Source organism: Scomber scombrus, chromosome 21 (genome assembly GCF_963691925.1).
Source record: "Scomber scombrus chromosome 21, fScoSco1.1, whole genome shotgun sequence".
In the NCBI taxonomy this organism is placed as follows: domain Eukaryota; kingdom Metazoa; phylum Chordata; class Actinopteri; order Scombriformes; family Scombridae; genus Scomber; species Scomber scombrus.
The window spans coordinates 14,241,721-14,265,864 of record NC_084990.1 but is presented as its reverse complement, the minus strand read 5'-3'; the positions used below and the strand labels follow the sequence as shown (position 1 = coordinate 14,265,864).

General features: G+C 41.1%; 1 protein-coding gene across 1 annotated transcript; it reads left to right on the top strand.

The window, feature by feature from the left end:
• The first annotated feature begins 1,068 nt into the window (after window positions 1-1,068).
• Window positions 1,069-19,881, top strand: tdrd1 (tudor domain containing 1). Its single transcript, XM_062442927.1, has 25 exons — window positions 1,069-1,213; window positions 1,391-1,428; window positions 1,520-1,580; window positions 3,309-3,423; window positions 3,546-3,587; window positions 3,678-3,768; window positions 3,852-4,031; window positions 4,141-4,284; window positions 4,527-4,692; window positions 4,841-4,924; window positions 5,356-5,532; window positions 5,782-5,889; window positions 6,100-6,270; window positions 6,695-6,961; window positions 7,325-7,456; window positions 7,834-7,941; window positions 8,162-8,329; window positions 8,791-9,138; window positions 9,226-9,342; window positions 9,425-9,553; window positions 11,106-11,273; window positions 18,450-18,866; window positions 19,382-19,447; window positions 19,568-19,611; window positions 19,810-19,881. The coding sequence occupies exons 1-25, from the start codon at window positions 1,069-1,071 to the stop codon at window positions 19,879-19,881; spliced, it is 3,558 nt and encodes a 1,185-aa protein (XP_062298911.1).
• Window positions 19,882-24,144: the final 4,263 nt, after the last annotated feature.

Sequence of the window (24,144 nt, the reverse complement as noted above, 5' to 3'; positions counted from 1 at the left end):
TGTAAGTACAACAATAAACATACTATTAAGTATTATAAAGTGACACTATCAGAATCAAGATAAGAGTGCAGAACCATTTGATTCGGAATAGTTTATAGTCTTTTTAGTCTATTTATGTTCTACTTGTTTTGATGTTTTAAAATTGTGTTCATTTTATTATAATCATTCTATAAGTTTTATCTTATCAGTTTTATTCAAGTTTCTTTTGTCTTTTTAATTCCTTTTTTTAACCTGTTTTTAGTTCAGCTTTTACTAAACTTTATCTCTTTAATTTCATTTTACTTTTCTTCTGCCTTTTTAATCTATTTTAACCTAGCTTTTTTACTCTAACTACCCTTAGCACATGCGTAGTCTGCATACAGCAATACACAGCCTTTACAACATCAAGTTGAGAGGATTATAATGTATTTTGACATTTCCTGTCACTTATGTATAAATAAATATGTAAACAATGTGGAAACGTGATTTTGTAAAAATAAATAAATGAATGAATTAAAAAAAATTCCAGAATAACTGTCTACGCTATATAAATTCACAGTAAGCTTAAGTGGGGACAAAACATGTTCAGCCATTATTACAATATTGAAAACAACTATCAAACAAAAAATACAATATAGCATCGCAGGTCAATATGTAGTTGCCATTGTTTTAGAGGCAGAAGCAAGAGCGTGTTAAATTCATCCTGACCTTTTGACCTCTCTGCAGGTGACGCTACTGCGCATGTGCAATACTTCAACCTCTTCTTCCAACACGTGCCTCAGGTAAAACATTGACTTTCCAAAAAATAACTTTAAAACCATAACTTACACATTGATATATACTTGTTTATGTGGACATTTAGTTGTGCTTCTTAGTACAACATTATTTACGTTCGCTGGAGTAATTTTTGCCAAACAATAACCGTTTTTATTAGCTAGCTAACGTGCTAGCATTAAAATGATGATAAAGTGCAGTTTTTTTCAGTGTAGCCAAAAAATTTTGCGCTTCGCATGCCCTTATAAATGTTCCTCATATTTTTTATAAACTGTCTGACCTTGTATAACTTGAAAGATGTTGACAGCTGCCGCTATGAAAAGCTCGTTTTCCCCAAACTTGGTACGGCCTAACCTACCCTTGAGGAAACCATCTTCGAGCCCCATGGCTCTATGCACCGCGTCGCTCACCATGTCCGCTGCAACACCTGTGCGGCCCGCGGCAAGCGCCATAGGAGATGGTAAGTCAATACCGCCATTATCGTTTAATTAAATGAGCATTAGAGCAGAGTCCATTATCGGACACGTACCTCCTTAGTGACATTTTGGTTGCCGATACCCAATGATGATTTTGTTTGCAACCAAATGTTGCATAATTTATTTCAACAATTTAATTTCCCATTTTTTATTTTTTGCAGGTCCAATTAATTTACCACCCATGAGGGATAAATCTGCAGTATGTGTCGGACTTTTTTTCCATCATTGGCTAAATAAGTGTGTTCTGTCTAAATGAAAGTCCTTTCCTCAGTGTTTTTCTGTCTTCACAGATGTTAGGATCCATGCCACCAGCACTGACTGTGTACTTCTGCAACTACTGTGGTCAGCAAGGTAATACTGCAGACATTAAAGTCATAATACTGCATAAAGGAGTATGTAAAGTTCCAGTATACATGGTTTTTATTCCAGCCAGAGGCTCCACCCCAGTGGATTTTACTGGTTTAAAAGTCGATACTCATTCGACAATCATTGGCAACAAGTTTCACAGGTTTGTGCCATTGTATTGGGGTACTTCAACACATAGGTATCTCAGTGTTTCCCACAGAATTTTGAGAGAATATGGTGGTGAGGTCTCAGTCAGACCCTCTATGGGGGTCATATGTATTTGACACAAAGTCAAATACATCATTCTGGTGCACTCTGAGAGCAACATTAAGAGGTTATATCTAGAAATTTTTTTTGTGCGTTAGTAATTTAACTAATGGTTGAACTGGTGACGACACACCCACAAAGCACAAGAAAGAAATTTTACTTCCAATCAAACAATCAAAAAAGACCAGTGCCCATATTTCCGCTGTGAAACAAAGAAAGCAGAAGTGATTATCTAATTTCATCTAGTTAATTACTTATGAATATATAAAATACTGTTTCAGTAAATACCTTTTGTTATATTGTGTTTCTTCAAATAACTAAACTAACTGTCTGCTAATCAATAAAAGACTCAACTTCCAGATGTCTTCAAAGTGGATCAGGATCGGAGGTGATTTATTTTACAGATGGAAATAAAGAAGATCTCTCATTAAGACTCTGCTTTTAAAAAAAAAACTGAACCAACTAAAGTATAATCTTGCTGCTGTGATTAAACAGCACACAGGTATTTCAGATTCAGAGGTTTGAGGTGGAGCTGCAGGGTTGAGTGGAGGTGTGTGGGGAAGTTTATTTGTGCTGTTGAACATAACTGCTGTGAAACAATCAGAAAATAACGTATTGATCTTTATTTACCGGCTTTCTTACTGTCACCACTCCCTTACTTCACTCACTCTCTAGCTTGCTCGACCACAGCTACTAATAACAGCGTCCTGTAGCCGCTTACTGACGGAGCAACTCTGTCCACCTCTTCAGTGTCCAGACCTTTATATAGAACAGTGAGGAGGAATAAAGTTGTAGTGTTGCCACATTGAACAGACTCTGAGAGCAGAGGAGAGCAACCTGATGAGAAGTGACAGCAAACGGCAGCAGAGGCTAACGTAAGCTGCTCCTCCTATCCTCTATCTCAGAGGGGCAGAGCTGAGCCTCCGTGCAGTAGAGACACAGACAGTGGAAAGTTGTCACAACTTCATTCAGTTTAATAATAAAATCCACACAAATGAAGATCACGATATCGTCCTATATCTCATTTGAAAATACATTTGTCTTAAAAGCAAAAAATTAGACTGGCGGGCCGCCACAGTCTATAAAATCAATGGGAAACGCTATCTGCAGATGTACAATTGAAAACATGTTAGTGTCATACATAATATATGCATACAAGGATTTTGTCTTCAGGTCATGTAAGCCAATACCAGCAATGGCAAGATGTTTTCTGGAACTATGTGTATCAATGTCAACTGGTTATTGGATGAAGATGATTGTGGGTCAGTGAAAAAAGAAATGTATAGATTGATAGATATGTATAGATTTTAATTATGACATAACATTATGGTACATGGTATGCCACACATTTCTTGTGGTTATTTCGTCAGTGTCAAGCAATTGTATCAACAAAGCTCAGGGGACACCTCTGCTTGTTCAGAATTGGTACAGTAATCACTTTCTAATTCACCTGTGTTCACCTGACAGGGAATTTTCGATGCAAGCGCTGCAAGAAGACGCCTTACTGCTCTGTGGTGTGCCAGACAGAAGACTGGAAGGCACACAGACACTTGTGCAAACCCCTTGATTCAGAACCTGTAAAGTAAGCTGGTTCAGTGACTAACTGTCACTGGACTGTACAGTAGTAACAATGAAATCCTATTGTGGAATTGGTATATTATATCTAGTAAATAGAATCTGCTCACTTTTTTCCTCATATTGTAGAGAGAAAGCAAATGAAACAACTACTTCCCCAGTGATAGCAGACAAAGCTCTCCTGGTCGACTCAAAGGTAACTGCAGTGCTTTGATGATCCTCCTAATGGAAGTAAGTCTCAAGCTCTAAATTTGATATTTGTTTATTAAAGCAGGGAGATGCATCCAACCTCCAGAGAGTCTATTTGAAGGACTTGCAGAAAACTAAATCCATTAAGGGAGCAGACTTTGAGGTACAAAACACCCAGTTTGACTTCTTTTTTTGTGGTGTTAAATACCAAATTGCAACATCTGTTTGTTGTAACTATTTTTTTAGGCAACCGTTTTGGAGTTCTACAGCCCTGGTAGGTTTTTTCTCATTGCCCAAAGCCCAGAGCTTATTAATGCTCTCCAATGCATCAGCACAGAGCTCCAGAAAACCTACATCTGCCCCTCAGTGACGACACATGTACCTAGTGGTGGGGAGGTCTGCGCGGTACAGTTCTCCACTGATTTGGTGAGCCTTTTCAAACGATATGAAGCGGCACAAGTTTTTGTATGCACACTGTGTTACATATTTTCTTTCCTCCACTCACTGTATTTTTTTATTTTATTTTCATGTGTAGAACTGGTACCGAGGCCTGGTCCAGACTTTGGCTGCTGACCAGAAGACAGCTAAAGTCCTTTACATTGACTTTGGCAATGAGGAAAATGTCCCTGTGGACAGGATCAGACCCCTGGCCACCAATATTCAGCCATTTTGTCCATGTGTGAGTGCATGTTCCCACCATACAAATTAGTTGCATTTTTTTCATGTGTCCAGTGTGACAATCAGTGTTAAAGTATATATTATGGTTCAATGATTATAAATGTACAGAAACCCTCATAACTTTAAATAACACACAGTAGTTGTCTTGACATACAAGATGGTCATGACATAACATTCGCCATGACAGTCTACGGTCTTTTATTGCTGCCATGATGACACTAGCTGTCTATCTATTCCCTCTAGGCAATGGAGTGCCGTATTGCTGGAGTGGTGCCAGTGACTGGCACCTGGTCTGGTGAGTGCTGTATTGCATTGAGGCAACAGTTGGCCGGCAAGACTTTCACTGCAAAGGTGGTGGAAACACAAGAGAATGGTCGCATCCATGCTGTGGACATCCTGCTTTCTATGGGTAGGTGATACAGTGTTAGGATGGCTGATACTTATGATTCATTTATGATCGATGAAGTATGATTTGTGATATGAATGCACAATTAAAAGAATTACTAATTAAAGTCTGAATTTAAAGGCAGTAGCATTGTCGCTGTTTTTTCTTTTAGGAAAGCAGCTAAGTACGATGCTTCTTGAACACGGTTATGCAGCAGAAGAAACCGTCAGTGTTGCACCAACTGAGCAGGAAATAAGTAAGTCAGCTTCATGGGTGCTTTCCCCCAGATCTCAGATCAGTTTGCAGCAATAAGGAACAAAATTTGTAAGCATAACGGTTTGTATACTTTAAAAAAATACCTGCACATATTGGACAACATATACACCGGATGGATATATCTTTAGGTTAATATTAGTTGATAATATTGACTAATCAATATGTCAGTTGGGCTCTATAATACAATTAGAGTGGTTACTAGCAACACGTCAATGGACTGTCAGGCGTCTGCATTTATCAGGCTTTATGTTTCTGCTGTATATTTGGCTCCATATCAAACACAAGACAAACAACACTCCATGTGTAATTGTGCCATGGTGTTAAAATCATTATTTCTAACTAGGAAAATTATTCTTCCTGTTAATATTTCTTACAAGAAGACCGTTTCAGTAATTCTTTTGATCTCCTTAGGTGACATGATGAACGCATCCTTCGATAACTTCAGGCGGTGCTCCGATGGGAAGGATGCCAACACCTGGGCTCAGCCGCCAGAGCCACTGACACAGGCAGTGGGTGACTCCTTCACTGTTGTGGTCACCCACTTCCAGTCACCAAATGATATTGTTGTACAGAAGGTGGAAAACGCTGGTAAGTAGCATTTGTTCTGGCACATGCAACTTAAACCTTGAGACCTCAACAAATTGGCTGATGTTAAGAGTCACAATTAGAGGAAAATGCAAAAAGCAAATCAGTCACTATCCTTCTCAAGTCTCCTCTCAGTTTATCTGAAGCATTGCTTTAGTTTGTGTACATGGTTTCCTCTAAAATTCCCCTTTAAAATATTTTATCCTGGCATTGTTTACAACTTGTAGAATGACACAGTTCATTCATTGACAGGAGTGATTCAAGAGTTGCAATTGAAGCTGAGGGAGCACTGCTGTCAGGTGGCAGAACCCCAGAACTTCAGACCAGCACCTGGCACTGTTTGCTGTGCCCAGTTCTCAGGTACAACACACATGCAAACATCATGAATATATCACTGTTGCGCGTTGTTTAATTAAAATATGGCTTATTTCAATTCAGTTTCAATTATGAATTCTTGTTCCATTTAAATAATGAGCTTGGATATAATATTGTAACTAAACAAGCCAATACAGGACACACAAGATTTCAAACTGTTAATCCATCATCTGACCTCCATGTGTTTCCCTCCAGAGGATAAGCAGTGGTACAGGGCCAAAGTGCTGGCATATTCTTCAGAGGAGCGGGTTTGTGTTGGTTACCTGGATTTCGGTAACTCTGAAGAAGTGGATTTAGGCCAATTGCAACCCATCAGCACCTCACTTCTGGCCCTTCCCATGCAAGCTATGCCTTGTGGTCTAGCAGGTGGTGTTTTCACTGTGACACACATTTTAATGTTTAGAAAATTAGCACAGTGGGTAAAATTACTGTATATGTTTGGTGGCTCTATATTGAGACACAAGCCGGTGTCACTCAACTGTTCAAAAGAAATCTACCTTAAACCTCCTTTACCTTCATTATTTACTTTGGACCAGTAATGTAATCGTGATGTGGCCCTGTCCTTCAGTCTGTCAGCATTAAGCAACTTCTTCTATTTGATATTACAAGACGTGTTCTAGAACTCAGACCATTAAAAATGTTCGAACAGGGGTTGTCACACTGAGCAAATCTGAAGGGTTATATTTGAGTAGATACCACAATTACTTCTGAAAAATGTATGTATTGATACTCACATCTTTGAGTCTCCTTTTAAAGAAGTTGTCTCACACTCGATTGGGGTCTTTTCCAGGGGTGCAGCCTGTTGGGGAGAGCTGGTCAGAGGAATGCTTGTTGGCCCTGCAACGAAGGGTATCAAACAGAATACTACGCATTGAGATCCATGGAGCGCAAGAGGGCAAGGCTTTGGTGGCTATGATTGATGAGGCCAGTGATCCTCAGGGCAATGTCACCGAGCTGCTAATTTCTGCTGGGTATGCGGTTCCTGCTCCTATTAACAGCAGTGGTGACCAGCAGCCCGACCAGACAACAGCTCCTCCTGCTACTGCAGAACCACACGGTGAGAATTGTTTTAAATATATACCTTAAAATTTACATTCAGTCCCAGTCAAAATGCCCTATAGATGCAACATGCAAGGAAAAAGTTGAAAATGAAAATATCAAGTTTGGACTGAAACATCAGAAATCTTATCAGGAATGATTGAATGATTGTTCTTTTTTGGGATAAGTGTGTGGATATTACAAGAAATGTAATATTATGCTACTGATAATTGAAATGCCACTTAAGGCTCTCTTTGTGGCTGTTGTATCATAAACCTGTTATTTTCACTCATTGTAAGCAGCTGTCTCAGCTACCACCTACTACTGAGAATTTTATACCACAAAAAGTGACATATGTATGTGATGAATGTTTGCTCTTCAGTGTCTCCTCCAGTCAGTGAACGCCTGGTGTGGTCTTTTGCTGAGCTTCCCAGTGAAGGCCAGACAGTGGCGCTGCTAGCCAGTGTCGTGGAGAACCCTGGAGGGTTTTTCTGCCGCATTGACAACCCTACAGGTGTGGATGTTTCTAGAGAGCCGCTGTTATTAATTTTAGACTACAAAAAGCTCAACTGGCTGGTAATGAGTGCTAGTAAGAGTTTTTTATGCAGAAATAATGCTGATTTAGATTGTGTGTTTTCATCCTATTACATTTTAGAGGCTAGTAACCTCGAATCAACTAAGTATTCACTTTGTCTTCGGGCATATATTTTATGGACACAAATTTACATTGTCTCCACAAAATTGGACCGATGTTTTCTGAAATACAAAAAGTTATTCCTAATATCTTAAACTATGATAAGCGCTGCAGTTGATATGTTACAACCAAGTTTCAAATTATTTCAGATGTCCCAACAAGACTTGAGTTTATGTTTGTGTGTGTCTCTTTGTCAGATCATCAGCGGCTGATAGAGCTGGGGGCTGAACTGAAGCTGCATTGTGAGTCAGATGCTTCACCTTTCGTGCCCAAAGTGGGAGAGCCCTGTTGTGCCATGTTTCCTGGTGAGACTACCTAATAGCACCACTAGTTGTCATAAACACTGTCAGTTCTTAAGACAGACTGTTACTGTGGCAAGTTATTCTTTGGCTGAAAGTTGAACACATTTCAGTAAACCCATGGAACAATACCCTGATGATTTTGGTCAGATTACATTCAGAATGATCTTTTTTCTTGTTTGTTTTGGGTGAATTTATTGTACATGATCTGCTTTTTGCTCTCCAGGTGATGGAGCCTGGTATCGTGTGATGGTAAAGGAGCAGTCTGAACACAATGTGGTGGTGTACTTTGTGGACTATGGTTATAGCATGAAGATGGACGAGGGCCACCTCAGATCCATTAAACCCCAACTCCTGACACTCCCCTTCCAGGCCATTCGCTGCTGGCTCACAGGTTGTGTGTGTGTGTGTGTGTGTGTGTGTGTGTGTGTGTGTGTGTGTGTGTGTGTGTGTGTGTGTGTGTGTGTGTGTGTGTGTGTGTGTGTGTGTGTGTGTGTGTGTGTGTGTGTGTGTGTGTGTGTGTGTGTGTGTGTGTGTGTGTGTGTGTGTGTCGGTATTAAGAAGAAAGTGTGAAGGTGTTTTCTTCCATGTTAAATGGAAGAAGTTTTATGTCGTTTTTATTTCATATCTTTTCCAAATGTGACCCTATATTAAACATGTGGCAAATCAAATCTGTGACGTCAAAATACAGTTTCTTGGCATGTTCAGCCTGAGAGCTTGAGTCTGAAAAACAGACATACATTTTGAACAATTAAAGATGAATTTTTGCACTTTTTCATAAAAAAATGGCACGGAGGTGATCCTGCAATTTGTATTCGGAATGTTTTTTTACAAGGTGTGTATGTTTGTATTCAGGTGTGGAGCCCCTGGGTTCAGAGTGGAGCAGTGAAGCTCTACTCTGGTTCCAGACTCGGATGGATGGTGAGCAGCTCTCCGCATGTGTCCGCTCTGTCACTGAACAAGGTTACGGTGTAGAGCTGGAGAGCAGAGGACAGAATGTGGCAGCTGCCCTAATTGCTGAGCAACTAGCCAAAGTCCCTGGAGAGATCCCCAAAGAGACACATACAAGCACGGCCTCTGGAGGCAAACAGCAAGAGGGTGTAAAGGAAAACGATCACAGCCAAATACAAGTGCAAGTCTCCAACCAGACAGGCAATTCTAAGGAGATACCAACTAATGACCTGCCTGTGGCAGCACCATCAGGTCAGTTAGAGGCAGCATCTTCAGAATGAAATGCATTGTTTGATCATTTGAGGAGCCTGATTGAAATGGTGTGCAATTCTTTTTCAGCTCCATCTTTTCCAATGGACTGGAAAACTACAGAGCTGCCTCTCAAAGAGAGCTTTCAACCTTACATTGCAGCTGTCACTAGTCCTTCCCTATTCTACCTGATTGGTCCCAGCCAGGGTAAGAACACTCACTTATTACTTCTGTGTCTCTAGTAAGAACATGCAAGAATGATGAAAATCTGCTGTTGTCATTTTTGCAGTGGATCAGCAGAAGCTTCAGGAGGTGATGATGGAGCTGGCCGCCTACTGTAGCAACAACCAGGCCTCTTTATCCTCCAATGTCCAGAGCAAACTTGCCCCAGGGGCTGCTTGTTGTGCCCAGTTCTCTGGTGAGGAACACACTTAGTATTCAATAAATACACCATCACTGGAAAAGTTCTCATTTAAATTCAACATGTGGTCTTTCTGTCACATTGCCAAATAGACATGGTGCCTGCTGAAAACTACAACGTGCTGCAGTAGCCAAGTTAATTTTTAGTCTTGCGCTCACAGTGCCCTTTCTGTTAGTCAAATTTTCTCCAAAATCTGTTATGAGTTGTCTAATTTGAAACTAGAAGTAACTAGCAACAAAGTTTAGTAAACATACAAATTTGAAAAAAATAATTAATAGTTATATTTTTATATTAATGTTACATCATTATATTGACTTATCTAGACTACTATTTAAGATGTGATAGTTTTTATAGCCCAGTGAGGTGGATGTTCACATGACATCACGGTTTATGAGAATACTGCATTTAGAGTTTAACATATTTACAGCTGGGAAAACCCCATCTCTGCTCAGGCAGTATCATTACCACACATTGTTAAATGATTACAGGCAAGTCACCCTATGAGGACAAACCAGCTGACCCATCAGTCAGCTATACTCTCCTCTCATGCAAACAAATCTGTTGCTATCTATCTCTTTCCCTCATTCTCCTAACCAGCTGATATGTTTGCTCTCTGACTGGTCTCGAGACCCCACCTGCAGTCGTTGCCCCTGCACACCTGAGCTGGTAATTTGGTGTCTGCTTGTAGAAATAATTACACAGCATGTGAGCAGCCGAGCGTAGGACCGGCTCTGCTTTAAACACAGCATACAAGTAGGAGACTATAGCCTGGCATACATTCCGCAGCCCAGCTAACAACAGGGTCTGTTTTAATGGAGTTTTCAATGCTGTCTTTAGGTCCTTAGCTGGTAAAGGTGCATCATGTTTTAAGAGGCAGCTCTGTGAGTAAAATGATCATTGTCTTCTCTTAAATGTTGGGTTCAAGGCTTTTTCAGAAGCCTATCTGAATGTTTACCAAATATGAAACATTTTGTACAATTTGTGCAGGTTGTCGACCTTACTGTGTGTCCAAACGGAAAACGAAGCAAATTTGGTGAAAAGTAAAGCAAAGGCAGCGTTCTTGCATACAAAGATAATTGAATGACACAAGAAGATAAAAATATGATATATAATTGAAAACGTTTCAACTTGAGCTTATCGCAAAGTTTATAAATGTTAAAAAGATGAGAATTGGAGAGAGTTTGGGGGGAAATAACAAAGCAATAGAGTTTGGGTTTAGTCAAACACAATATACTCCCATACACAAAGGTTTGTGCGTGTGTTGCTAGCTACCTTACAGCTAATGTCTGTATTGTCAGTACATTGGCTAATAAGATTTTTTTTTTTTTTTTTTTTTTATTGTTTCGATGAAAAAAATTGCATATTTAGTGAATTACTAAAGCATATTACATGAATACACAAGCAGATCAAGGCAGTGAAATGCACAAAAAATACCTTCTGGAGGTTGGCATGAAGGTAAACAAATATTCCTGTTATGCTATTTTCTCTTTTATTTTCCCCTGTTAATCGTCACAAAGCTGCTATATGAAATAAACGTTATTTTTTTCAGCTGATAATAACTGGTACCGTGCGGTGGTCCTGGAAGCCAGTGAGAATGAGATGAGTGTCATCTACGCAGACTACGCCAACACAGAGAAGGTTCCAAGATCCCGAATCTTGCCCATCCCCACACACCTGCTGAAGCTCCCCTTTCAGATCACCCGGTGCACCCTCACTGGTAAGGCAGTAGTGCTGTTATTGTTTCTCTCTGGCATTAATTCAAATTTTGACCCTAATTAGGGCCCGAGCGGCGACTGCAAGTCTCCTGGCGAAAGCCCTATTGAAATTGTAATGTTTATTATTAGGGCCCGAGCACTGACAAGTCAGTGAGGGACCTATTGTAATTGCCGGAATTATTATTATTATTATTATTATTCAAGAGACGCATAATGAATTGCATTTTTCGTGGCCTGAACATGCATGAAAACTCATGAAATTCAGCACACACGTCGCAGCTGGTGTAAATTTATTTAATTCAACGTGATTGGACGCAAGCGTGGTAAGGGGACTCGCTAGCGCCCCCTAACGTCGGGTCATGTGTCCAAAAATACTCTCGGATCAGCATGAAATTTAAGTATGTTACAGCTGTCATCGGATCATGTAGATATTAATTTTGTGGAAGTTTTTTACCAAACAGGAAGTTGTGCACGCGGCGTGGCGTGCAGCGATTTTCATTTTTCGAATACCGCTTTGAGGACTTTATGATGTTCACAGAATCATGAAACCTACCACGTAGGTTTCAAATCATGAGCTCTTTCATCTGATACCACATTTGCCCAATATTTTGCCCCAACAGCTCAGTAGCGCCCCCTAATGCCTTTTCCCACCTAGTATGTACTGACAAGCTCTCAAACTCACCAAATTGGACACACTTGTCAAGACTCACGAATATTATTTTTTGGTATAACCGCAACCTTTTAAGTGGCAAAATGACTCTACAGCGCCCCCTAGAACATTAAAAGTTGAAGCCCCGCCTTCTACATGCACGTACATGAACGAAATTTAGGATTCATATATATCATGACCAGACGCACAAAAAAGCCTCTTGGACCCATACCCTAAGTCCAACAGGAAGTCGGCCATCTTGGATCACAGGTGAATTTTTGCCGCTATTTTCCCCATTTCCAGCCCTCGTACTATAACGCACTCCTCCTGCAGTTTTAACTGCAGTGACTTCAGATTAGAACTGTATCATCCTCAGACCTTGATGATGTAAACTTGATAACAGATTTTCCCTACGTTATACCAGGTGGGCGTGGCAGTCGTTTGTTTGTATAAACAAACAACTCCTTATAACTCCTCAATACTTTGTCGGATGTTTATACATGCAGTGCGTAAAATGTCACACCTGTTCAAGCCGTTTCAATTTCAACATCATTGGGGGTGGATGTGGCAAGGGGTCTCCATAGCGCCCCCTAACAGCAGGTCATGTGACCACAAACTTTGTCTGATCTTTGTGTAATTTACAGGACTCATAGCACTCCTGGGTAAACCCCCAAATTATTTTTTTCAAAATTTTCGCTCTTACAGGAAGTGAGTTATTGTGCATTTCCTGCGTCAATTTTCCATTTTTCCCTCTGCCTTTAGAGGACTTTCCCGTCTTCACAGAATCACCAAATTGTACACATACGTCAACAGTCACACATATTGCCTACTGACAAAGTTTGGGATTTTTAAGTGAGAAAATGACTCCACAGCGCCCCCTGGAAGATTTCAAAGTTTAACCATTATATGAATACCTTATCCCCTTTCATTTCTGGTCTTGGTGTGCCATCTAGTGGAGACATTAACCCCCCTTCACACAATGTTCCATTGAAGCAGCAGGAGCAAAGACCTTTACATGGCTGCTGTCAATGCCCTGCGACTGCGACAAGCACTGACGTTCCTGCGTAAGAAGACCTCTACCTGCGCGCCCTCCGACTGCGCCACAGTCCGACGTGCGTGGATGCGCGAGGGCCCTTCGACACTGCTTGCAGTTTTAATTATTATTGTTATTATTAGGGCCCGAGCACTGACAAGTCAGTGAGGGACCTATTGCTTTTGCCAGGATTCTTATTATTATTAGGGCCCGAGCACTGACAAGTCAGTGAGGGACCTATTGCTTTTGCCAGGATTCTTATTATTAGGGCCCGAGCACTGACAAGTCAGTGAGGGACCTATTGCTTTTGCCAGGATTCTTATTATTATTATTATTATTATTATTATTATTATTCACGTTCTTATGCCGTGTCATGAATCGCATTTTTGGCGGCTTGAACATAAATGAAAACTCATGAAATTCTGCACACACGTCGCAGCTGGTGAAAATTTATTTAATTTAACGTGATTGGACGCAAGCGTGGTAAGGGGACTCGCTAGCGCCCCCTAACGTCGGGTCATGTGACCACAAATCCTCTCGGATCGGCATGAAATTTAAATATGTTACAGCTCTCATCGGATCATTGGGAAATTAATTTTGTGGAATTTTTTTACCAAACAGGAAGTTGACCACGCGGCGTGGCGTGCACCGATTTTCACAATTTCGAACAACGCTTTGAGGACTTTATGATGTTCACAGAATCATGAAACCTGCCACGTAGGTTTCAAATCATGAGCTCTTTCATCTGATACCACATTTGCCCAATATTTTGCCCCAACAGCTCAGTAGCGCCCCCTAATGCCTTTTCCCACTTAGCATGTACTGACAAGCTCTAAAACTCACCAAATTGGACACACTCATCAAGACTCATGAATATTATTTTTTGGTATAACCGCAACCTTTTAAGTGCCAAAATGACTCTACAGCGCCCCCTAGAACATTAAAAGTTGAAGCCCCGCCTTCTACATGCACGTACATGAACGAAATTTAGGATTCATATATATCATGACCAGACGCACAAAAAAGCCTCTTGGACCCATACCCTAAGTCCAACAGGAAGTCGGCCATCTTGGATCACAGGTGCATTTTTTCCGCCACAGGTGCATTTTTCCAGGCCTCGTACTTTAACGCACTCCTCCTGCAGTTTTGACTCCACAGACTTCAGATTGGAACTATATCATCCTCAGGCCTTGATTATGTAAACTTGATGACAGATTTTTCCTACGTTATACCAGGTGGGCGTGGCTGTTGTTTGTTTGTATAAACAAACAACTCCTTATAACTCTTCCATACATTGTCGGATGTTAATACATGCACTGCGTAAAATGTCACACCTGGTAACGCCGTTTCAATTTCAACATCATTGGGGGTGGGTGTGGCAAGGGGTCTCCATAGCGCCCCCTAACAGCAGGTCATGTGACCAAAAACTTTGTCTGATCTTCGTGAAATTTACAGGACTCATAGCACTTATGGGTAAACCCCCAAATTATTTTTTTCAAAATTTTCGCTCTTACAGGAAGTGAGTTATTGTGCATTTCCTGCGTCAATTTTCCATTTTTCCCTCTGCCTTTAGAGGACTTTCCCGTCTTCACAGAATCACCAAATTGTACACATACGTCAACAGTCACACATATTGCCTACTGACAAAGTTTGGGATTTTTAAGTGAGAAAATGACTCCACAGCGCCCCCTGGAAGATTTCAAAGTTTAACCATTATATGAATACCTTATCCCCTTTCATTTCTGGTCTTGGTCTGCCATCTAGTGGAGACATTAACCCCCCTTCACACAATGTTCCATTGAAGCAGCAGGAGCAAAGACCTTTACATGGCTGCTGTCAATGCCCTGCGACTGCGACAAGCACTGACGTTCCTGCGTAAGAAGACCTCTACCTGCGCGCCCTCCGACTGCGCCACAGTCCGACGTGCGTGGATGCGCGAGGGCCCTTCGACACTGCTTGCAGTTTTAATTATTTTTCACGTTCTTATGCCGCCACTTTAGGCGCATTTTTGGTGGCCTGAACATGCATGAAAACTCATGAAATTCTGCACACACGTCGCAGCTGGTGAAAATTTATTTAATTTAACGTGATTGGACGCAAGCGTGGTAAGGGGACTCGCTAGCGCCCCCACACGTCGGGTCATGTGACCACAAATCTTCTCGGATCTGCATGAAATTTACATATGTCATAGGTCTCATCGGATCATTGGGAAATTAATTTTGTGGAATTTTTTTACCAAACAGGAAGTCGCCCACGCGGCGTGGCGTGCACCGATTTTCATTTTTCGAACACCGCTTTGAGGACTTTATGATGTTCTCAGAATCATGAAACCTGCCACGTAGGTTTCAAATCATGAGCTCTTTCATCTGATACCACATTTGCCCAACATTTTGCCCCAACAGCTCAGTAGCGCCCCCTAATGCCTTTTCCCACTTAGCATGTACTGACAAACTCTAAAACTCACCAAATTGGACACACTCGTCAAGACTCACGAATATTATTTTTTGGTATGACTGCAACCTTTTAAGTGCCAAAATGACTCTACAGCGCCCCCTAGAACATTAAAAAATGAAGCCCCGCCTTCTACATGCACGTACATGAACGAAATGTAGGATTCATATATATCATGACCAGACGCACAAAAAAGCCTCTTGGACCCATACCCTAAGTCCAACAGGAAGTCGGCCATCTTGGATCACAGGTGCATTTTTGTCGCCATTTTCCCCATTTGCAGGCCTCGTACTTTAACGCACTCCTCCTGCAGTTTTGACTCCACAGACTTCAGATTGGCATTGTATCATCCTCAGACCTTGATGATGTAAACTTGACGACAGATTTTTCCTACGTTATACCAGGTGGGCGTGGCAGTCGTTTGTTTGTATAAACAAACAACTCCTTATAACTCCTCCATACATTGTCGGATGTTTATACATGCACTGCGTAAAATGTCACACCTGGTGACGCCGTTTCAATTTCAACATCATTGGGGGTGGATGTGGCAAGGGGTCTCCATAGCGCCCCCTAACAGCAGGTCATGTGACCACAAACTTTGTCTGATCTTCGTGAAATTTACAGGTCTCATAGCACTCATGGGTAAACCCTCAAATTATTTTTTTCAAATTTTTCGCTCTAACAGGAAGTGAGTTATTGTGCATTTCCTGCGTCAATTTTCCGTTTTTCCCTCTGCGTTTAGAGGACTTTCCCATCTTCACAGAATCACCAAATTGCCCACATAGGTTCACACTCAGGCGCACTTTAATTTGAGACCATAACTGCCTCTGGGCGTGGCACAACAGCTCAATAGCGCCCCCTAATGCCTTTATCCATTTTGTACATTTTCACAAACTCCTACACTCACCAAATTGTACACATACCTCAACAGTCACACATATTGACTACTGACAAAGTTTGGGATTTTTAAGTGAGAAGATGACTCCACAGCGCCCCCTGGAAGATTTCAAAGTTTAAGCCCCGCCTTCCACATTGACATAGAGAAATGAAATTTACAAGGCCTATGTATTATGTCCAGACGCACAAAAAAGCCTCTTGGACCCATACCCTAAGTCCAACAGGAAGTCGGCCATCCAGTCTAAAATGTTCAATCTGGATGATTTTTATTATTATTATAGTTGTACGCCTTTTTGACAGCCTAAACATGCCCCAAAACTCACCAAAACTTGCAATCATGTCCGACTCGGAGAAAACTTTGATATTTTAAGGAGCGCGGAAATGTCCGACGCAAAAATTGATTAATAGCGCCCCCTAGAAAATTTAAAAAAGCAAGCCCCTCGACTCAGATTGACGTAGACAAACAAAATTCGGTAAATACATGTATCATGTCCAGACGCACAAAAAAGCCTCTTGGACCCATATCCTAAGTCCAACAGGAAGTCGGCCATCCAGGCAAAAATGCTCAATATTGATGCTTTTTTGGCCCTTCACCCACATTCCTTTATGCTTAGAAGTCACTCAGACTCATTTGTGGTCTTAGACTGCCATCTAGTGGAGACATTAACCGCTGCACACAATGTTCAATTAAAGGCACAGGAGCAAAGACATCTACATGCCAGTTTTGACAGCCCTGCGACCACCGCACGCACCGACGTGCACGTACAGCGTTACAGTTGGGGGGGTAAACGGGGGGGTGCGAGGGCCCTTCGACACTGCTTGCAGTTTTAATTATTATTATTATTATTCCGACATTTCGTGCCCCAATTTTGCCCCTTTCCCAAATGCGAAAATGCTTATACTTTTGCACGGACGTCCGGCCTCATCCGAAATTCGATATTTTTGGGTGGTCGCACATGGTCGACGCAGAATGGTCGACGCAGAATGGCAGAATAGCGCCCCCTACAAAGTCCAAAAATGCCCATAGGGAATTTTGCTAACTTTGTCCTATGCTCACAAAATTCGGTACACATATGTATTATACCCACATATGCAAAAAAGCCTCTTGACCTCATGACCTCAACCCAACAGGAAGTCGGCCATTTTGGTTTTGATTTTTCCCGCCTAAAATTAACTCCCACAGCGTTTGCCCGATCAAGTTCAAATTAGGTACGCAACATCTCCAGACCTAGCTGAGCTTAAGTTGTGCTCTGCGCATCCGTAGGTCAAAGGGTGTGTCTGCCAGGGCTCAACTAACTTTGGCGTGCTCGCCATGTACATACGAGTGGCTCTCACGCCCACATACTTCATCCAATCAGCTTCAAACTTGCTGGACATGATGATGGCTCCGCCTTGAACGTCCCGATATATTAACTTCCCACGTAACTCATAGCGCCCCCCGGTGGTAACAGGAAGTTAACTAAGATTCATTAAAATTCCATACTTTGCCCCATCAACTTCATTCAGAACCAGTTGGTGAAGCTACATTATGAAGACTGTGAAGCTACGAGTAATGGCGTCCGTGTGGCGACGCGGCGACCATCAATTCCTCGCCATGAAAATACGTTTGGCTTTTTGATGGCTTTATTGAACTCGTATCATCATGAAAATTGGTACACAGGTCAAGGGTGCCGACTTCAACGTCTCCATTCGCTCATAGGCGATCTCACTCGTGTCGCCCCCTAGTGGAAACAGGAAGTGCCATATTTTACATCATCATTGTGCGATTTCCACAAAACTTCACATGTGTAATCACTGTCCCACCCTGAACGCAACCGCTTGTGTTTTGTTACACTCTACTGCCCCCTGGTGGATGAACCATCAACCTCTCATGCTTTGTCGAATTCACTCCAAACTTCACATGACTGATGAGTGGCCGCCCTGAACACACCAGACCACACCAGACCATATGTGTAACTACCTGTGACTGCCCCCTACTGGAAGAACGAAACATTGCATTTTTGGCCTCCTTCCAGGTTTTCTCTCACTTTCTGCTTCACGCCACAGCCCCGCCATGCCTCAGGCCCCGCGGTGGCATGGGTGAGCGAGCTTGCGGCTTTGATTACCTTTTGTAATTCCTTCTGGCTGTCTCTGAACCTTTACTCTCAGGTAAGGAACGCTTTCCAGCTGAGTGGCCAGAGGAGGTGCAGCAGATATTTAAAAGCCTGCTGATGAATGGTGTCCTCGCCACTGTCCAGTCCTTCGATGGCTCTGCTAACATCCTTTCACTCACTTTGCCTGCTGAGAAAGGTGGGGGAAACCTCACCTCCATGATTTTGGATGAACTACAGGCCAAGACTAAGAGTACTCCTTTCCGATCCAACACGGTGAAGACTGACAAAACTGAGAGCTGCACATCTTCTACCAGCACTACAGCTGCCCCTGACTGCCCCCAGCCCAGGTCGGTACCTGAGACCCAAAAGGTGCTGGAAAGTTCAACAGCTGCCACTGGCCCAGATATAACTTCAGAGCCGACATCCTGGATGCCACAGCAGAAGAAGGAAACTTCAGCAGAGTCCGTCAACGGTTGGTCGATTAAGAAGTTCACTGTGATTGCAGAATTCAGATGCTATTTTTGACTATTAGGTCTGTAAAGTAGTCTTTATTTTTAAGAAGGTACAACACAAACTAAATATTAGCCCAGTACTTTATGATACACAATTTATGGAATGCATCATGTTGTTTTGCTTATTTATTCAAGTTTGAGTTACTAGAAAGAATAGCTGTACATAAATTAAGTTTATTTAATATAGCACCTACCACAGAGCAAGGTCACAAAGTGTTTCACAAGAGGGAAATTGTTATTGAAATAAGACCATAAAAATTGTATAATGTAAGATGTAATTTAAAAAAAAGCAACAGCATACCTTTTTAAAAATGCAAAGAATACAGTATTAGGTGATACAAAGTAATGATTAATTCCATTATTGACTTTATGAATTGAGTGTTTTTGATTACTATGTTAATTAGTCACGCTGGCTCATGAGGTACAGCAGAGCTAAAATCAAGTAGCCGTTCTAAGATGATATTTTGTTTTTCAGCAGATCCAATACAGAAGATTATTGAGCAAATGGAACCACCATGCAAAATGAAAACAAAGACTAATAGTATGTTTGTATTAAGATCTTAAGATATTTTATATATTATTGCACCTCAGGCTTTGTCGTGCTATGACCGGTTTGTGACTTCAGGGCTGTAGCATTCACTTGACTTTGTTTGAACTGCAGATCCTCAGAACTCTGGCTGCTGCTGTCTGAGCCTGAAGACGAAGGTCAGAGCTGGTTTCACTGCTTTTGAACTTGTTTTATTTCTTTTTGATAGATCTTAATCATGTTAATGGACATCTTGCACATACATTGTTTTATCACACTTGTTACAGAAAAGTTATATTTTATCAGTAAGTAACACCTTGCACAAAAATGTAAAGTGTAAATGGATAAACATCTATGATTTTTCTTGCCTTTCACAGATTGACCACCTGGAACAGTTGATGCAGCTGCAGATTTCTCTTGTCAAGCAGTTAGTGGGACAGACAAAATGAAATTTACCAAGTATATAACTTTATACTCTTGTTCACCAATTTGTTAAACAGGTTGGTTGTTTTTTTCAAGACCATATTTCCTTAAAACAAGTTCACTCTGAACGCTGCCTCCAGAAACTGACACCTAGCTTATAATTTAATGTTTTATTTGATTTGTGTGCCCTCATTACAGATCTTGGATTATGATCAGGGCTCTTATGTTTTTAACCTGTGGTTAAATTCCTGTTACTATTTCACTTTTTAGGTTTTAAAATCACTGCAGGTTTTCAGAAAATAAAGAAGTTGAAGGCACGTATTAGGTTTACCTGTTGAAGTTCTCAGACAAATCATCAACAAGAGGTGTTCAAACTCAATTCAAGTGTGTATTTGTCTCCTGTAAGTGTGCTGTAGTTTTTCAGTCCTAATCACCAGTTCAGGTGGGAAGTCCACCCTGATTGATTTGTGTTGACATGTGTTTCAGTTTTAACATAAAGGTTCTGACTCCAAGCCAGGGAAGTGTATGTAATGAAGTTATTTTACTTTGACTGTTTCATTTATTTGACTGTGCATCATTTTAATTGATTACATACACACACTGGCCACCTGTTCAGCTGCTTGTTAATGCAAATATCGAATCAAATTATGTGGCAGCAACTCAATGCATTTAGTCATATAAACATGAGTCAAGATGATCTACTGAAGTTCAAACCAAGCATCAGAATGGGGAATAACATGACATGGTTGTTGGTGCCAGACAGGCTGGTTTAAGTATGTCCTAAACTGCTGATCATCTAAGATTTTCACACACACTAGGGTTGAATGATCTGAAAAAGACAAAAACATCCAGTGACCTCAGTAGATAAAACAGGTTCTTTATAAGGTAACAAAAACAATGATCCTTTTTTTCTTGTGATTACACACTAATTGAAACATACATATATTCTATTTTTGCCAATTGATCCTCCCTAAATCTTGCACTACAGCCTACCCAAGCATTGTTGCTGACCACAGTGTACTATCTACCTCCAGCAGGATAACACACCATGTCACAAATCATCTTCAAATGGTTTCTTGGACATGACGTGAGTTGACTGTAGTCAGGTGGCCTCCACATTCACCACATCTCAATCCAATAGAGCAGTAGTTTTCTAACTTTCTGGTGTCAAGGATCCTCATATTAAAACGCATCAGACTGCAGCCCGTATTTGATGAGATTTAGCCTCAGGGATTCCTATCTGATCAGATTGATTCCATAAATGTCTATACTGTAGATTGGCAGAATAACAGTAAAGAGTGAAGCCTATGAACTGAGTAGACATTCTTTCTCCCATTGGGTTAACCTCTATGGTATCAATTAAATAATGGATTAGTTTGTATTTAAGAAGAGGTCCAACCGGTGCTGGCAGGCTGCTTAATGAATCAGCAGGTGAGTATGTGGATTAGTTTGGAGATGAGAAAAATAATGAGTACTAGCTGGAATCGCTTAATATGCGTCTCGGCGCCTCCCTGTCTTTATAATTGCCTGTTGCGGAATAAGAGGAGGGTACATTAGACCCCGCCTGTGCAGGTACATCACAGGTGGGCTTAGTGAGGAGGTGGGGTCGCAGCTCTCCTCCTGACGGGAACTGAAAGCCATGTAGATCAGACCAGTGTGTAGCCGCAGAGAGGGGACTGCTTTCTGAAACACTTACAATTAAAGGATAGTGAATACTGAGGAGCTCGGGGTAAGTGAAAACATTTTTACATCGCTCATTGAGGAAAAGATGGGAGTGTGTTTATTTCGCTCGGCTGGTGTCGGAGTGCGGAGCCTGCAGTCAGACAGGTGGAAGGTATTTAATATCCATTTTCTCCGACGTGTGACTCCAAAGAAGCTTTTATTAAAACAAGTGAAAGGGTTTCAGTGCAGTTTTGGACACATATAAAGCGACCATGTAATAACATGTCAGATCTTTTAAAAACTACAGATTTCCTCATATTTTAAATTAAGGGAAATAATGTGATTGTGACTGCAGGAAAATGTCTATCAAATAGTTTCCTCAGGTTGCTCTATAATGCAATTATATGAGAAAGCGACCAGGGAACTAAAGCAATACCTAAGAGCTTAAAAACAACTTTAAAATTGCATTTCTTGAATTCCTTGTGCCTACTTTGTACTTAAGTAGGCTGACACGGATCAATTTGTTTAGTTTCTTGAGTAAACTTCGACTACTGTTGCATGTCAGGGTCATAACCTCTGACCCCATCTTAAGACTGCCTTGACCCATGACACATTTCAGAGTGACCAGATGTTGACAGAACAGCTAACTAGACTGTCAGCTACAAAGAAAAACAGGTTTCATTGATTTTTGTGTGTGTGTGCCACTTGAAAATTGCAGATGAGCAGCTTGTAGGCTATTAATTCACTTAGGAAAAGAAGAAGAAGGTGAAATATTTTAAGATAAGATTTACGTTATTAGTCAAGAGGGAAATTGCAAAATAACATAACAAAATCATACTTTATCATGCAGCTGTTGCACATCAATGACCCTTATTAAATTTAGATGGTTATTTGATTCAGTTTCCATGTTTGTGAAATTAAAAAGAACAATAATAATAATTCTGAGAAGTGGGGCTTTGCATGCTACATGTGTGGCTGCCAGCTTGCTCTTGCACATTTTCATGCTTAAATGCAAGACATTTTGAATTATAAATAGCTGTTGCTCTTTAATGAGACACATGTCACATTGTGGGGGGGAAAGAGTTTCCACATTTGTTCCTCTGTTGTTTTTAAATGTGGTTTATTTCTGGTGACTCACCCTAAAATGATTTAAACTGTTATGTTTCACACATCAAGTACAGGTTAGGAGATCTCAGGATTTTGTGTGAAGTTGGTCCAGAAACTAGTACTCATTCCTAATTATAGACTACAGAGTGGAGGCACTTTCCAACCTGCCAACCAATTCAAAACAGACGGCACATCCATAACTTACGACTTTAATTTTAGGAATATCCCTATTATATGAGAACTGATAGCCTACAAATATCAGGTTAACTATTCAATTTAGGCCAGAAATGTGAAAGAAATTGTCTTAGTCCTCCTCTCATATCTGATTTTGACTTTCAGTGACACATTTTGAGCCCTGACAGCAAGAAAGGCACATACAGGATCTTGATCCGTATCTTTACTTTTGTACAGTCTGTAGAGGTTTTTCAGTTTAGCTGGACCCAAACTTGGAGTGCAGACAGAGAAGAAAGGTGTTCACTGAGAGGCAGCAAGAGAGGAGGACAGAAAGATGAGGGGTGGAGGGATCCAGAAGAATGCTTGTGAAGAGGCTGCCAATTTTGAGACAGGTGTATGTGGTGCACCTGTGTGTATATGCGTGTTTTATATGTAGACTGACATATAACTGACTGCTTCCTCCTACAAGCAGTGCACACATCCAAAGCTGCGCCCTTCACGGTAGTAAGAAAATCTCTTGTCCTCCAGACATATCAGCGAGCGCACACATACAGCATCAATAGCCCTGGTGATGTTTATCTTTCCGGGGCTTCTCAGACAGTCACTGCATGTCAGTTCCTCAGATCTGTATCACAGACACACAGACTCCTCTTAAAGAGAGGCTCCGTCCTGCACACAATTCTATCTCTGTTTCAGAAACACACACGGCCTTACCTATAGGGAGGGTGTGTCTGGCACGTCCGTCCTCTTTGCCCACCCCAACACACACACACACACACACACACACACACACACACACTTCAGCCACAGACAGGATATTATGGCCAAGCTTATCGGCAGCCACAGTTAATCTAACCTTATCTGCAGCCTCTCAACTTCTAATGTGTACACAACAATGAACAGAGGGAGCCAGGTGGGGATTTTAAACACATGGAACTATATTGTACACTCAGTTAACAGTTGATTAGGTACACCTACAATCTGCAGTCAAATGTAAGTCAATATAAAATGTTTAGTAACACCATTACTAACTGCAGCGTCAAAATGGACATCATAAATTTAACAGAAGGAGGCTTTATTGCAGGGCTATTGAATTCCATTAGACTGTAGAGCTGTATATAATAAACTCATATCAACTTCACCTTTTAATGATCGATAGAAATCCACCGTTCCAGCAGATTTTTGTTGCAAAATGTTCATAGGTAGCAGTCACAGTGGCTTTGAAAAGCAGGAGGGTCCTGATAGAGAATACATTGGAGTATTTAAGTAGAGTTGAAACTGATAAATCAATTAGTCAACTGACTAAAAAGTAATTTGAATCTTTTTTTGATAATCAATTGTTTCCT

Bases quoted from the DNA above. Each gene is read 5' to 3' on its own strand.
- tdrd1 (XM_062442927.1), top strand. From the start codon at position 1,069: ATGAAAAGCTCGTTTTCCCCAAACTTGGTACGGCCTAACCTACCCTTG. The intron at 1,214-1,390 runs GTAAGTCAATAC...TATTTTTTGCAG, and splicing joins GGCAAGCGCCATAGGAGATG to GTCCAATTAATTTACCACCC. The intron at 9,554-11,105 runs GTGAGGAACACA...TATTTTTTTCAG, and splicing joins TTGTTGTGCCCAGTTCTCTG to CTGATAATAACTGGTACCGT.